The 14,098-nt window shown below is 35.9% G+C and overlaps 1 protein-coding gene and 1 long non-coding RNA gene across 18 annotated transcripts in view; one reads left to right on the top strand and one right to left on the bottom strand.

Annotated features, from left to right (window-relative positions):
- The window catches only part of LOC110676086, a 175,069-nt gene that overhangs the window by 39,003 nt on the left and 121,968 nt on the right, over positions 1–14,098 (top strand). The window lies entirely within an intron of this gene.
- The window catches only part of LOC5575816 (folate transporter 1), a 75,445-nt gene continuing 71,875 nt past the window's right edge, over positions 10,529–14,098 (bottom strand). For all 17 annotated transcript variants that reach the window (XM_021842597.1, XM_021842608.1, XM_021842601.1 and 14 more), the window contains one exon: positions 10,529–11,008. In XM_021842597.1, the coding sequence (XP_021698289.1) occupies positions 10,651–11,008 (358 nt within the window). In that variant the 3' untranslated portion in view covers positions 10,529–10,650. The remainder of the gene's footprint in view (positions 11,009–14,098) is intronic.

Here is a 14,098-nt window from a genome sequence, read left to right on the forward strand (position 1 = left end):
CATGCAGCGTGCTTCAAAAGACGGAAGTGACAGTACAGTCCAATTCAATTTCCAAAGGGCGTATAAAAGGAATTGCTTCTGTACTGATTCTATGCGTTCTTCGTGTACGACATGGTACGAGTTCCATACTAGGTGACAGTATTGCAGAATTGGTCTTACATATGTAATATATAATAATTTAATAGTATATGGGTCTTGAAAATTGTTACTGAACCTCTTAATGAAGCCCAGCATGCTGTTTGCTTTGTTTATTATAGAATTATTATGTTCTATAAAAGTGAGTTTTCAGTCTAGAATTACGCCCAAATTCCTAACAATTTTACACTTCTGTACCACTTGATTTCCTAGAATTACTTCAATTGGAGGTGTTACATGTTTTCGACAAAATGCAATTACACTAATTACACTAAATAAATTACATATTTTGACATTGAGTTGGAGTAGACTATTCTGTTCGCTAGAACTACTTACTTCCATGAAGAGCTTCATGTCGTCTGCATATATAAGAAATTTTATTTTTCTAAGTACAAAGGAAATGTCGTTTACACACAAAAAAAAGAAGTGGGCCTAAATGAGAACCTTGGGATACTCCAGAGGTTACAGAAATGGGTGCTGAGAATTTATTTTGAAAGCGAACTAGGGTAAAAGCACCGGTTTTGGCCAGCCTAAGAGAAAATGTCAATAAAAACTGAATGGGAAGCCGTATTTATACGACAAATATGTCAAGTGCAAGCTTTCAATCCATATTATGTGTGTAAAATATCAAAACTGAGCCAAAACCATTTTTTCGCTTTGAAAATCCCGTTGGTCAATATAGGCCAACGGAACCATTTTTGGTCAGAGATTTAACTTCAGTTCCTAAATTGGCCAATTGCATTGATTTCACATGAGAGTGGCCAAATTAGGAGTGCCCTGGTCAAATTAGGTGTATGGGAGTTAAAATTATAAGGAAAATTAATTGTTTTTCTTATGTTTTGAATCAATTTGAACAAGTAAATCTACATTAATTTATCATATGAATGTGATCTACTGCACACAAAAGGTTTCATGCTGATTGGCTACAACTAGCGTATGGCCAAGACCGGTGCTTCTACCCTATTTGCTTCCGTTGTGATAGATATGACTGGACCCAATTTAAAAGTCCTGGTTCCATTTCTATTTTTTACAGTTTGAAGATTAATAATGGTATGTCGATTCGGTCAAACGCCTTACTGAAGTCAGTGTAGAGGGCTTCTATGTGCTTGCCCTTGTCCATGTTTATGCGTGTTAGTAATTTATTTTTTTACTTGCTGGAAAATTTTGTCGTTCACGAGAGATTCGAAGAGTTTGGGGATACAAGTGATAATGGCAATCCGCGATAGTTCCGTATGTCAAATTTCATGCTTGGTTTAAAAATAGGCACCAAATACGAGGATTTCCAAGTTTCTGGGAATTTACCATTATCCAGAGACATATTGAAAAGGCGTTCTAAGGGAAGGGTAAGCTCTTCAGAAAGAATTTTGAAGAACACGGGTGCAATGCCATCTGGTCCTGCTCCCTTAGATGCGTTCAGGTTTTTTAATGCTGCGAAAATTTCTGGTTGTGTTAGTTTTTCAATAGATATGGTATTAGAAATTTCTGGAAAAAAAGAAAAGAAATCGTGGTCGCGGTCTTCTTCGGAGTAGGTTGTATAAACTTTTTGGAAGAAATCTGCAAAGAGCTTGCAGATATCAGAAGAGTTTTCACCTACATGTCCATCGAAATGCATTCACGAAGGGAAATTGCTACTTTTCAATTTAGTGAATGTAGACACTAAAACAGTTTTCTGGACAAGTTTCGACTCCAGATTCGACCTTACGATTATATGGTGTCCACTTTATAAAATGGACAGTCCTTATAAATACTTCATTTAGGTATTCGATAGCTATTGAGGACTACTGAAAGTATTGAACTACTACTGAAAATTAATAAATAAATAAATAAATATTATTTAGGTAATACAATACCTGATCTAATTATCAGCTTGGTGTTTGTAGAACATGCAGAAGATATTGTTTGAGGTATTTTACCTCTTATGCAGGGCACATTCATACCTCATTCAGGTTGTAAGTATTGGAAATTATCTGGTATGGAATACCTTACTTTGGTATTCAGTAGTTATTTTCTTCTGCTCGGGTTAACATTGTTCAAGTTGCGTAGTTTTGTGGGTGTAAAAATGTAAAAATGGCAAAGTTGGCAAAGAAAGCTTCTTCCTACACTCTTAAAAATAATGACTATTACTGTAGACGTAATTCTTCATAAGAACACTAAACCTAAGTATAAGCAGGTGCTTATATGAATGCTCAATAATGATGGGTTTTATAATAGGTATAAAAAATGAGGTTCCGAATTTTGAATGTTGTTTCAAGCTCTTCCTTAAAAATGATAGTTCATAATGATTAATCGTTGGATTCAACAAAGGAATTCAGGTTCTCACAAATATTCGCTGACTTATTTGTATAAGATAAACGCAATATTGAGCAGTAAATTCGGAAACTCATCTCTTTTCATTTCATGTAATTTTTCAAAAAAGCTCCTCGTCTACAGTTCTTACACTTCATTGTATTTGCCAGCCTAATCAGCTATAAGTATTATTAAGCCTTTGATATTGCCTGTAACAGCTAGATTTCCGATACTGAGTCGAACGTGATCTAGAAATCAATAAATAGATTGACGATGATTCTCGAAAAAATAAATAAAACGAAGATGATTGTATGAAGAATGGAATTCCTATTCGGGATTTGTTTGAAGTTGTTAAAAACTTTGTTAATCTTTGAACACTTGTGACATATTACAATCATGCTTCCCATGTAGTTATAATGTAGCTATAATAATTATGGGCTTCGTAGCCGTGCGGTTAGTGTTACCAAGCATTTAGCCGCATCGAGTCAAGGAGTGTGGGTTCGATTCCTGCTTTAGTCCGGAAAAAATTTCGTCAGGAACGTATTTCGACTGTGCCACTGGGCGTTGCATGCTAGTCCGTTGTCCAGTGTGGTGCTTCCTTTGAAGGGTGCTTCCTTTGAAGGGAAAATCGTCCTCTGGAAGCATTAACGTGTCGGTGTCTTTTTTAAATCCTGTTGTGGCTGGAATGTTGAATAGGATATTTTTTACGCAAAATGCTGAGGGCAATACTCGGTGAAAAACTAGACGTAATCATCAAGAGTAGTACCAGATGTACAAAGAAACACATTCTATTAAGCAAAATAAATACGGCAGACTTTGGTGGGCTGGTCACTTAGTGTGAAAGTCGAGAAATAAGCTGAAAATTAATAATATTCATCATTGAATGTTTCACATTTATCGAACGTAACATAAATTGTACATTAGAATTTATTTCTTAGATTTCATTCTATTGAACTAAGGATACTTGTTTAACCCCTCTACCGGCAGCTTCATTTTTTACCACCAAAAAACTCTTCTAGTTTAAGAAGCATTGGTGATCTAGTTTTGAAGATATTCCAAAGTTCCTTGGGGGACATACATTCTCCTTATAAAATAAGACATTTGTTTGGCGGCCATTTTGTTTTCAATCAATTTATCAAAAAAATAAAAAGTGTACTATATAATACCAGGTAATAAGGAGCTACTCTGAAAAAATCATACAAATCGGTTCAGTATTCTTGGAGAAATCTTAAAATTACAATGTGAGGTTTTTTAGAGTTTTCAACATCTTTTTTTTCCAGGGTGGTACCAGAAACATAAATTCTCATTACTCAAAGACGGCTGCACCAAATTGCTTCATTTTTTCTCAACATACTCGCAATAATGTATCATTTCGATGAGTGAACATCCGAATACGATAAAAAATCTGTAGCCTGAGATATTTACGTGGGTTATGGCTACGCGTCGGTCCCCCAAGCAATTTTGGAATATCTCCGGATCCAGATGATCAATTATCAATATCGTCACATATTCGGAAACTAGAAGAGTTTTTTGAGAACTTGTGGAAGAATGGAACTAAAATATCAAGAAACAAAAAAGTTATCACGATTTGAATATTTTTTTAACGCTAAAAAAATGAAGCTGCCGGTAGAGGGGTTAAGCCATGTAAAAACATACCTAAGCCACTCTGGTATGTTAAGTTAGTTGCAAATATTTTTAATTATAACAATGGTAACAGTTATATTCAAGTTGAGAACAGTTTGGCCAACTTTTTGAGCGTTTTTGTAGGTTTTTTCAGTGCTATTGCAAAATTTTAATAAGGAATATATTGAATTTTTAAGTCAAAACTTCAAATCAAGATTTCTCGAGATTCCTCCTGGGATTTTTTTTTTAAATTGGCCCAGAGGTGCAGAATGACGCATAAATCGAGCCCTGTGCTCAGATTTGATGGACATTTTTTTTTGCATAATAACGGTCTGATGGGGCACCGTATAGCTGCTAAGCAATAAATCGAGAACCAAGTCGCTTACCTTCCATTTTTTTCCTATCTCAAATAAGACAGAATATTTGTCCTATTGTAATAGTGATTTATGCAACTAGTTGCAAAATGATGATTTTGTCAGCACGAGTTGTATATTTATCCAATGAGTCTCACCAAGTTGGATAAATACAACGAGTTCTGAAAAAATCGAGTTTTGCAACGAGTTGCATACAAAATTTTTTGCTTTTTCGAATGACAGTGCTAACTATTCGGCTATAAATTCAATAAATAAATAATGCCAAAACATAGCTTATATATAGTTATTGGACCCCTGAAAATTAAAGAAGTATCCTATTTAAAAATAGTTTTTGGTGATCATTTTTTCCGAGTTGTCGGAGATGAACCAGGCAAGGGCTGACAATCTCTCTAATAAAGATAAATAATAATAATAATTTTCCGAGTCCAGTCTTTATCTTTCCAACAGGTTCCTCATGTTCGTCCGTCAAGATGCTCCCATCTGTATCCATCCTTGCACATCTCGGCTTATCACTCGAATCCTTTGCGGGATGCGTTGAATTTTTGATAGAACTTTCTCGTTTCTTGAGATTGACATAGCTGGCACTCCTTTATCGAACCAATCGTTCCGTTGACTCCGTCTCACGTACTCAAGAGTTAACTTGTTGATGGGTTAGGTGACAAAACGTCAACATTTCCGATGCATAAAAAATCCTCATTTGCTCCTCATTTCTATGTAATTCTAATCTGCTCCTGCTCATCATCTCACCTCTCATGCATCTATATATTGTGTATCAAGCAGTTTCGGAAACGGCACTGTAAAGTAGCGAGTAAAAAGAGTTATTTGGAAAAGCTTTTAGGTGCGATGAAGCATCATTAATAATGCTGACATTTATTTAACACAATTTCTTCAGGGGTGTTTCCGCTGCAACTGGCATTGAAATGGAATATTAGTGCAGAAACGACGCCAAGGTCTCCATCATGACACCGTCTAATGAACGCTTCCATTAGAAGGCAGCATCAAAAGATAGCTTGTACAATTCACATGCACATATTATAATACATGCATTGAATCACTGCATGAAATAAACTATCTGAGCATTGATTTTTTGCTGCTAATGGAATCACACAATTTTTTGTTGATTATTTGAAAAAATAAATCAACTTGTAATATCATGTCGTTTTTTGCTATATATTCATGACGTGAGCGTGAATGTGGGGAAAGATGGGAGATTTTTAAGTAAATTAATCAATTGAATGACTTGTAGAGTATTCAATCAACGGAGGGAATAAAATACTGATTTCTCCAGAGTGAAACGGACGACTCGACTCTTCTTCAATAGTGAAGGAAATTTATCAACCACAACGCCATCTATGGCCAAAATTGTCATTGTAACATGCATTGCCTGGATTCTTTACCATGTAAAAAAATGTAATTGAAAAGGATTGTTCCCAAATAGTTGCATATTAAACAACATTTAGTAAAAACACGGCATTTAAGTATCTTAGATTCATGGATAACAATTAATTTCATTCAACAATAAAATAATTGATGATCATAGAGACATACGAACACCAAACATCATCCTGTACTTTATTAGCGTAAGATTCACTGAAATATGTTAAGGTGAAACTCCTTTGAATCCACTAATAACTGTATAAAAGTAGTGGTACATAAAAAATATTCTCCTATATGTTGGTAATAGTGAAATTATAATTGATAAGACGTTGTTGCCAGTAATCGCTACTTCAATTTGAGTCTTTTTTCCTTCGACTAAATAAGATTGCTTGATGTCGTACATAACCATCAACGTATCTGACAGCCCTGCAAGTGAGCAGCCGGCGTAAAATTAGAAAAATAAAAAAAAGCGAAATGCTGTGATCAAGTGATTGTTTTTAGCACGGTTTGGTGAAAATTTAAATTGTTTTCAACAGAAATCCACCAGTAATTGGTCTTTAATAAACAAGTAGTGAAAGTAAACTATGTTAGAGGTTCTACGTTTAGCGAAAGTGGTAAAATTCGGCGAAAAGTTTTCTTCGTTCGCAGGCGGATAAGTGTAAACTATTGTAGCAAAGTTAAACGCCCGTGTTGAAAATTAGCACGGTTCATGAAATTTCCACCAGCTACTAGTGTTAAAACTACGGAAATCGTAAGGCAATAGTGTTCTGATGTCTCGTTAGCAATTTGGGAGTGAACTTAGTGTAGGTAAGTGAAATATTTTGGGAAATAATGTGGACTTCCAGAAATGTGATTATATATGTGAGGAAGCCATTTTCACTGCCATGACAGGGATTCCTTCCTATATGTCCTTAAGCCAGAAATAACACCCTGTTAAAGCATCAGTTTACAAGACGGTAAAGACGCAAGAACGGGGATTATGAAAAGGATAAATAAACATCGTTGTATGTATATCGTGGAGGGAAACTCGTACTTCTGTAGCAACGGTTGGGAGAATACAGCTGAACCGACGATGTGTTGTAAAGGATGCAGGATGATAAATGCACAGGAAAGGATATGCTCCCCTTCGCCGATAATATTTCATGTCCATTGTCTTTCAGTTGAACTGGATCGTTTCTTGGCTATAATTCTCGAAGAAATATTTTCTTCGAAAAGGGGAAGAATGTTTCTTGCCGCAGGTTGGAAAATGTAAACTGTAATTAATTGAGCGTTGTAAGTTTTTGTTTAATGATAGAACAAATGGTTGCATTTTCAATAAGCTGTAACCCGAAAGTTCTCAATAGTAGTTTATAGCAGCATTTGAAATCTCACTGGACGTGGATCATTTTAGGTTGGCTGGACAGTAATCCATGTGTAATTACGATATACACCTGCTAAAACGATTAGCTATTTTTTAAATGTCATCAATTGTAAGGTACCGTGGGGCAAGTGGGTAATGGAATTCGCATAGTTGAGATTCTTCAAATTCTAGAGACTTTAAATTGAAACAAATGAGGTCGTGTATATTTTTTAGTTTGACTCCCACCAAATATAAGCAGCATGCTTAAATTGATTTTTATGAAAAATTGAAGAAAAAAATATAGAAAAAGTTTTTGAAAAATGTCTCCTTACTTTTCACTTGCCCCAAAAGTGGGGCAAGTGAAAAGTTTACCGTTTTGAACAATAAATTCAAAAACAAACAGTTATATTCACGATTTCTATTAGCTTTAACATTTGTTAAGGCTTCCCAATGAACAATAACATAAGTAACATGTAAACAAAGAAAATGTTATTCTTTACACTTGCATTTTCTTCTGTTCAGTTATGTTAGTTGAAATGATTCGACAACATTATGACTGCAACATTTCCAATGTTAGTTCTGACATTATAGGACAGCAATTGCATTTCTGCTCTGTAGAATTTCCTCCGCTCGTTATTTGTTTTTGAGAAAGTCGGATATGACGTCGGATAACTCTTCGGGAGAAATCAAATGGAATCCTTCAATAACGTATTTAGAATATTTTTTATGTGGATAGACCTATACCCCATTTTTATGTTTTGAACTAGCTTTACATAGACATTCCACGAGATTTCCGTGTGTTCTATAATATTGCAACTTTTCAATCAAAGTCTTCCTTTCAATTGGCTGCCCGAAGTAAACATATTAATATTGTAATGTTTGGCAACATATTTTAGAGAAGTTCCATGATTACTAACAGATTTTAACACTATACTCCAGTGTTTCTTGAATTATCAGCACGTTATGTTTTTCTATGATAATTGCGAACCATGTTTACTTATGGCTACTTAAAGAGAAAACACAAATTCAATCTCTAATGATAAACTTTTCACTTGCCCCACCTGATTAGAAAATTGACGGTGTTTCAAGTTGGTTATTTTTAAGTCTATGTCAAATTAATTCTAAAACTTTTTTTATTGCAGTTTGAAACTGTCACAGAGGACAACTAAGAAGTGGTACAGGAAATTATTTTCCGCAACTTTTTTCCACTGAAAATATTAAAATAAGATTGTACGCCGCCAACTTGTTACGGAGTAACAGTTGACAGGTTAACTCTATTATACAATAATGGCTGAAAAATTTCAGAAATTTCTTACCTATCGTAATGTTCTCAATTGCCTCGAAGGTTTACGCATGAGTTTGAAACATTAATTCACATATTCAGTAAAATATATCAATTGTTTTCACTTACCCCATTTACCCACTTGTTCCGCGGTACCTTACCACTTTTATCATATCAATCATTTTTAATATTTATGTATTCGGTGTTAGATGAAAACTATCATCCAAAATTAGTCATTCTAAATTATGAAATTATAATATGTTGTTAAAACATATTACATTTTATTTGCCACTACACTGCCCATAACTGCAAATCAGTCACATTCGACATTTCTAACAAAATGGAGTTAATACCATGGAGAGTTATCAAATGATAAACACTTTCGATCAACTAACTGAAATCTGTGGGATTGTTCTAGAAAATTCGAAAAAAATACCAAGTTGTTTTGTCACATTGGTATTTATAACCGCATAACAGTCACATTGAGATTATAAATGAGCCTCGTAATGTGATAGCTATAGAATTTCTATCAGAATTATTTTCTGACAATTCACCTAGTAATTCAATTCAATTCAATTCACCTAGTATGCGATATGAGTTGTACAAAATATCAACCTCAAATAAGCATTTTTGAGTTCCTGATAATTTTTATAAATTTTAGTTTCCTCCCATACTGCCATAAAATGCACACTTAGTATTCCATTTACTCAATGCCTACTTGTGTCGAATGTTACAAATATGCAGTTATGGGCAGTACAGTTCAGATTTATTAAGGCAATTTCAAAACATCTATTTGTAGGACAAATATGTTTATAAACATAACCAGTTAAGCAAAACGAATCAAAAGAGCAAATGAGATTTTCAGTATTCTTCATGTCAAAGCTATTTTCGTTGCAATCGAGAGCATTTGAGGTTTTATATTCATGGATAAAAAATTGATGAGAATTTAGCGTTATTGAAACGCTCACAAATAATCGGTTCTACGATAACCATCGTCATTTATACTTGGCTTGTTATATTAGAACTCTAATTTGGTCTTAAATCTGTAAGCGAAAAGAAATTTTACAAATTAAGGCGAATTTTATTTGCATTTGCATCCTGGTTTTGCATTGAACAGTGGGTACCGCAATTTTTTTTGCATTTCAATAGCTTAAGAGCTCTTAAAATCCTAGAAAAGAAATATATCTATAAAGGATGCTGATTGTGATTTCATCAAATAGTTATTACCTGACATCACTGTAGAAACAGTCTCGCAAATATATTATGCTGATACTCTAGCCACTCATAATTTATTTCAACCCCTTGCTCCAGACATTCACAATCAATTCGAGCACTGGTTTTTGCTATCATAAAGCTGAAATCAGAATTTTCCAACAACCGGCATGAAGTTAGATTCTTTGTGCAAGCTTCAAAGAGCACTTCCAACGTAAAAAGCGGAACCTAGTAGTTGGCGCTAGGAGCGGAAAACAGTGATAAGCCCATTCGCAACTAGCGTTTTCCTACACGGTTTCCGAGTTGTTGCTGCAGTGGGGCGCTCGCTCGTTATGCTTCAAACGGAATAGTTTTTCTTCAAGACAGAGATCAGACACTCGGAAGGTAAAGCAGGATTGTAGGAATGCAAGCACACCTCATCTCTTAACAGTGTATTACACTTGAACCGTGAAGGAAGTTATGCATTATTCTAAGAATGCTAGCAGCTTCCACTTCTTGTCTGCCACTTGACAAATAATACTACTGGGTGTCATGAATTATTTCAGGATATTCGTTGCTCGTCTAGGGTATTCCGTAACTTTTCAGAAAGATAACAACGGAAAAAATCGATTAAATGCTTCGAACATAAAATTGTAATTTTTTCTCCATTCAACATATGTTTCCGAGAACATTACCTATTTAAATTCACTTACTCAGATCTATTAATCAAACTTTTCAACTATTTTTTTAGAAATAGAACACAATAGGCGACTTTTCAGGGTATTTTCGGTAGTTACTAAGAAATCCAGTCGGCATGTTAAACCGCAAATATAATAAACCAATTATAAAACATCAGTTTCCATTTGAACTATATGCTAATAATTCCTTCAACTAAACCCATTGAAAAAAATATTGGTAAACTAAAAACACAAGCGCACATCACGATTTATTACAGTTTGTTCAAATTGTAACACTTCATTAACCTAATTGCTATCGCACCAACAAGCTTTTTTCATTTTTCAAAACAATTACCTACAAAGCGATTAAAAATGAGTGCTCCCCTCGAGTTCCACCCGCTGCTGCTGCCGGTTGCTTTGCGTTGCCATCATTTGGGGATCAACTTTTCCACTTTCATCGCCAATGCCACTATCGCCCTCCGGTGACCTCCTCCCCCTGCTACAGTGCCTCACGCTGCTGACAGTTGCCGGCACGAGATATACCGCAGCCAGGGCCAGGAAGTAGCCGCCGTAAACTTTGAACTGGCCACGTGGCGTCAGCATCAGGCCCGACTCGGAAATGACCACCACAGTCAGGATGGACTGGAAGGCCAACGCCACGAACGTATTTATGCCGAAAATTAATCCAAAACTGTCCTCCTGCAGATATTTGGCCACGGTTGCACTAATGGTTTGGCGTTTTCGTCGTGTTTGTGTTCAGGGGTACAAAAATCGGCACCAGTCCGGAAAATAGAAGAGAAATAAAGCGTTAATTAAAATTGGATGAAACATTTTGAATGTTTGCTCAGTTTAAAGCGCATTGTACAGAACAGACTGGAGTTGGTAGAAGGCGGATAATGGCCGTGTTGTGAGTGGTAATTTGGATAATTGAGGTACGTTTTTCTAACATTGCAGTTTTTCAACTGGATTGCAGCATTCAGAGTGAATTGGAATCCGTGATGCAGCGTGAACAAATTTTGTATATTTCAAATTGATTCGTTGAAGTTGAGCAACAAATTGGGAATTTTATGGGAAGATAGCGTAGATTCACGGGCTTTGGCCGTAGCACCAATTTACACAGAAATTAGCATGAATCATTTGGTGTTGTTAGTAGAACACGTTCACACAATAAAGCCATATTCATTTGGTCGTTCAAGATGATTCAAAAACATACACTCGTAATTTATTCAGGATATTCATAATTTGATCACTTCCATAAGGAATTAACGTGATTAGCCAATTTGGGAATCAAAGTTAAGAATATGGCCGAAACTGGTTCTCGTGGCCTATATTGACCAACGCGATTTTCAATGCAAAAATATGATGGTTATGCCAGTTCTAATATTTTTCATCTATATAAATAAAAATAGAATGGTGTTTGTATGTCACGAAATGGCTTACGAACGGTTCAACGGATTTGAATGATTCTTTTTCCGTTTTGTCCCTCAAGGCTTCCGACGTGTTTGTGTGTATAAAAATTCCAGGATATTCATCGGGAAAGTCTGAGACACGAGCGTGAACAGAACAGTCATTTTGTATGGGATGATCTAGAGCGTTTCTTCTTGGCATAACGTCCTCACTGGAAAATAGCCTGCTTCTCAGCTTAGTGTTTAATGATCATTGATAGTACGCAACTGATATTGATAGTTTTAGTCCATCAGCTATCAGCTGATTTGACTGATATTGTGCAACTCTGGTTTAAGCACCGAATGAACTTAAGAGCGCACCAATGGACCAATGGACGAGTTCACTCGTTGACGTTTTAGCGGTGCCGTGTTATTTATGTGACCATGGAAACCAGTGAATTTGGCACCGCTTAAACGTCAAATTAGTGAACTCATGCATTGGTCCATGGACCTATGGACGGGTTCACTCGTTGACGTTTGAGCGGTGCCGTGTTATTTACGTGACTATGGAAACAAGTGAATTCGGCATCGCTCAAACGTCAAATTAGTGAACTCGTACATTGGTCCATTCGTTCGGTGAACAGATTAAATGACCTGTTAGTGCTTCGTTTTGCGGGAAAGTAATCCATAATAAATTACTTACAATACAGTCAAACTGATTTTGTGGATCGCTTCTATGCCCTCAAAAGAAAGCACTAGCACATAAAATAAAATAAAATATTGTGGGCCTCGTGGCCGTGCGGTTAGTGTTGTCAGGCATCTAAGCGCATCGTGTCATGGGGTGTGGGTTCAATTCCCGATTCAGCCATTGAAGCTTTTCGTCAGGAATGTTTCTCGGCTGTGCCACTGGAGCATTCTTGTCCATTACCTAGTGTTAAGTTACAGTCCGTGCAGCTATATGCCTGAAGACGGTGTCTTTTTATATGGAATCAAATCAAGTCGAAAAGTGATAATTTTTTTTTCTATGCGAATTAGAACACTTTTTCTCATACTCACCACCAGAGGTCTAAGTTTCAATCAAATAAGCCTATGAACTAATATACGATGACGTCACGCTGCAACTTCCAGCGAAAAGAAAACCTTTACTGCGGGCAATGTATACAAAAAAAATAAACAATTTCGTTGCACATTCATCCACGCATTGTCCATCCGGTGAACATTCGTGTTGGTGCGGATGTCATTTTATGTAAAAATATATTTAGATCGGAAAAATATCGACAAGAAAAGAAGACCGTGGATTGGATGAACTATCCAGCTTTTTAAAAGCGATTATGGCCGCCAAAAGTTAGTTTAATTTCTGGTAGGGATCCAACGAAATTGACGTTTGGCTTGGGTCCGGTCAATTTACTTGTCCACCGGTGTGATAAATTTACTCGGTTCAAGAATTTTGACACTTTAGCGGGTCACGCTTTTTAATGCTCCCACGTGTTCCGGTCAAGTGTCAAAATTCTTAGACTGAGTTAATTTAGTGCACCGGTGGGTAATTCCATATAAAGCCATCCAAGTCAAACGTCAGATCACTAGATCCCTTTTTTGTTCAAATCCGCAAAAGAAAATGTACTGCGAGTTAAAAGCTGGATATGATCTCAGATTGGTTTGAAGCTTATAACTACAGTCAATTTACCATAAATTAATGATCATCGTAAATATGTAAGGGATGATTCAAATATTACGTAACGACGAAATTTGCCAATATGAACCCTCTCCCTCCCTGAAGTTACAGATTATGTAAGGAAGATTTCAATTTACTGTATGGACCGTAACACTACAAAATACCCCTTTCCTCCCCCTCTTGTGTTACTTAATATTTGAACGATCCCTAACAAATTCGTCTTGCTTTGAAATGACAAGCGGTCAAACAATAATTTCGTAAACAATCGGCTACTATAAGCAACTTACAGCATGCGGACTACGTCACACCACTATTCAAAACTCGCTCGTGGCATACAACATCTTCCTGATGACCGTACAAATCCTTTCAGAGAATCGCTATTTGGTGATCACTCGGTTATAATGATATTACAAATGCCAAATAAAAATTGTAAAACTTTTTCTATGTCTATGATGTAGCTTGGGAGTAGTTAAATAAGTTATGTCAATAACAGCGCACAGTGGTACCGCCCATAGGTCATAAATCAAAAAACAAAATGTCTTGTTTGTCACGCCTTTATCTTTTCATGGATCAATTATGATCCCAAGATTGTAGAAACATAGACATTATTGGCATTCCTGTATAATATTCATAGTAGGACTATGAATGATCGAGTGTATTTAAAATGTGTTAAAAATACGTTGAAAATTGAGCGATTTCAGCATTTTGTTTATTGTCCTCGCAAACTAAAATCAATTGATTTTTCAATCAGTTTAGA

This window comes from Aedes aegypti, chromosome 2 (genome assembly GCF_002204515.2).
Source record: "Aedes aegypti strain LVP_AGWG chromosome 2, AaegL5.0 Primary Assembly, whole genome shotgun sequence".
Lineage (NCBI taxonomy): Eukaryota > Metazoa > Arthropoda > Insecta > Diptera > Culicidae > Aedes > Aedes aegypti.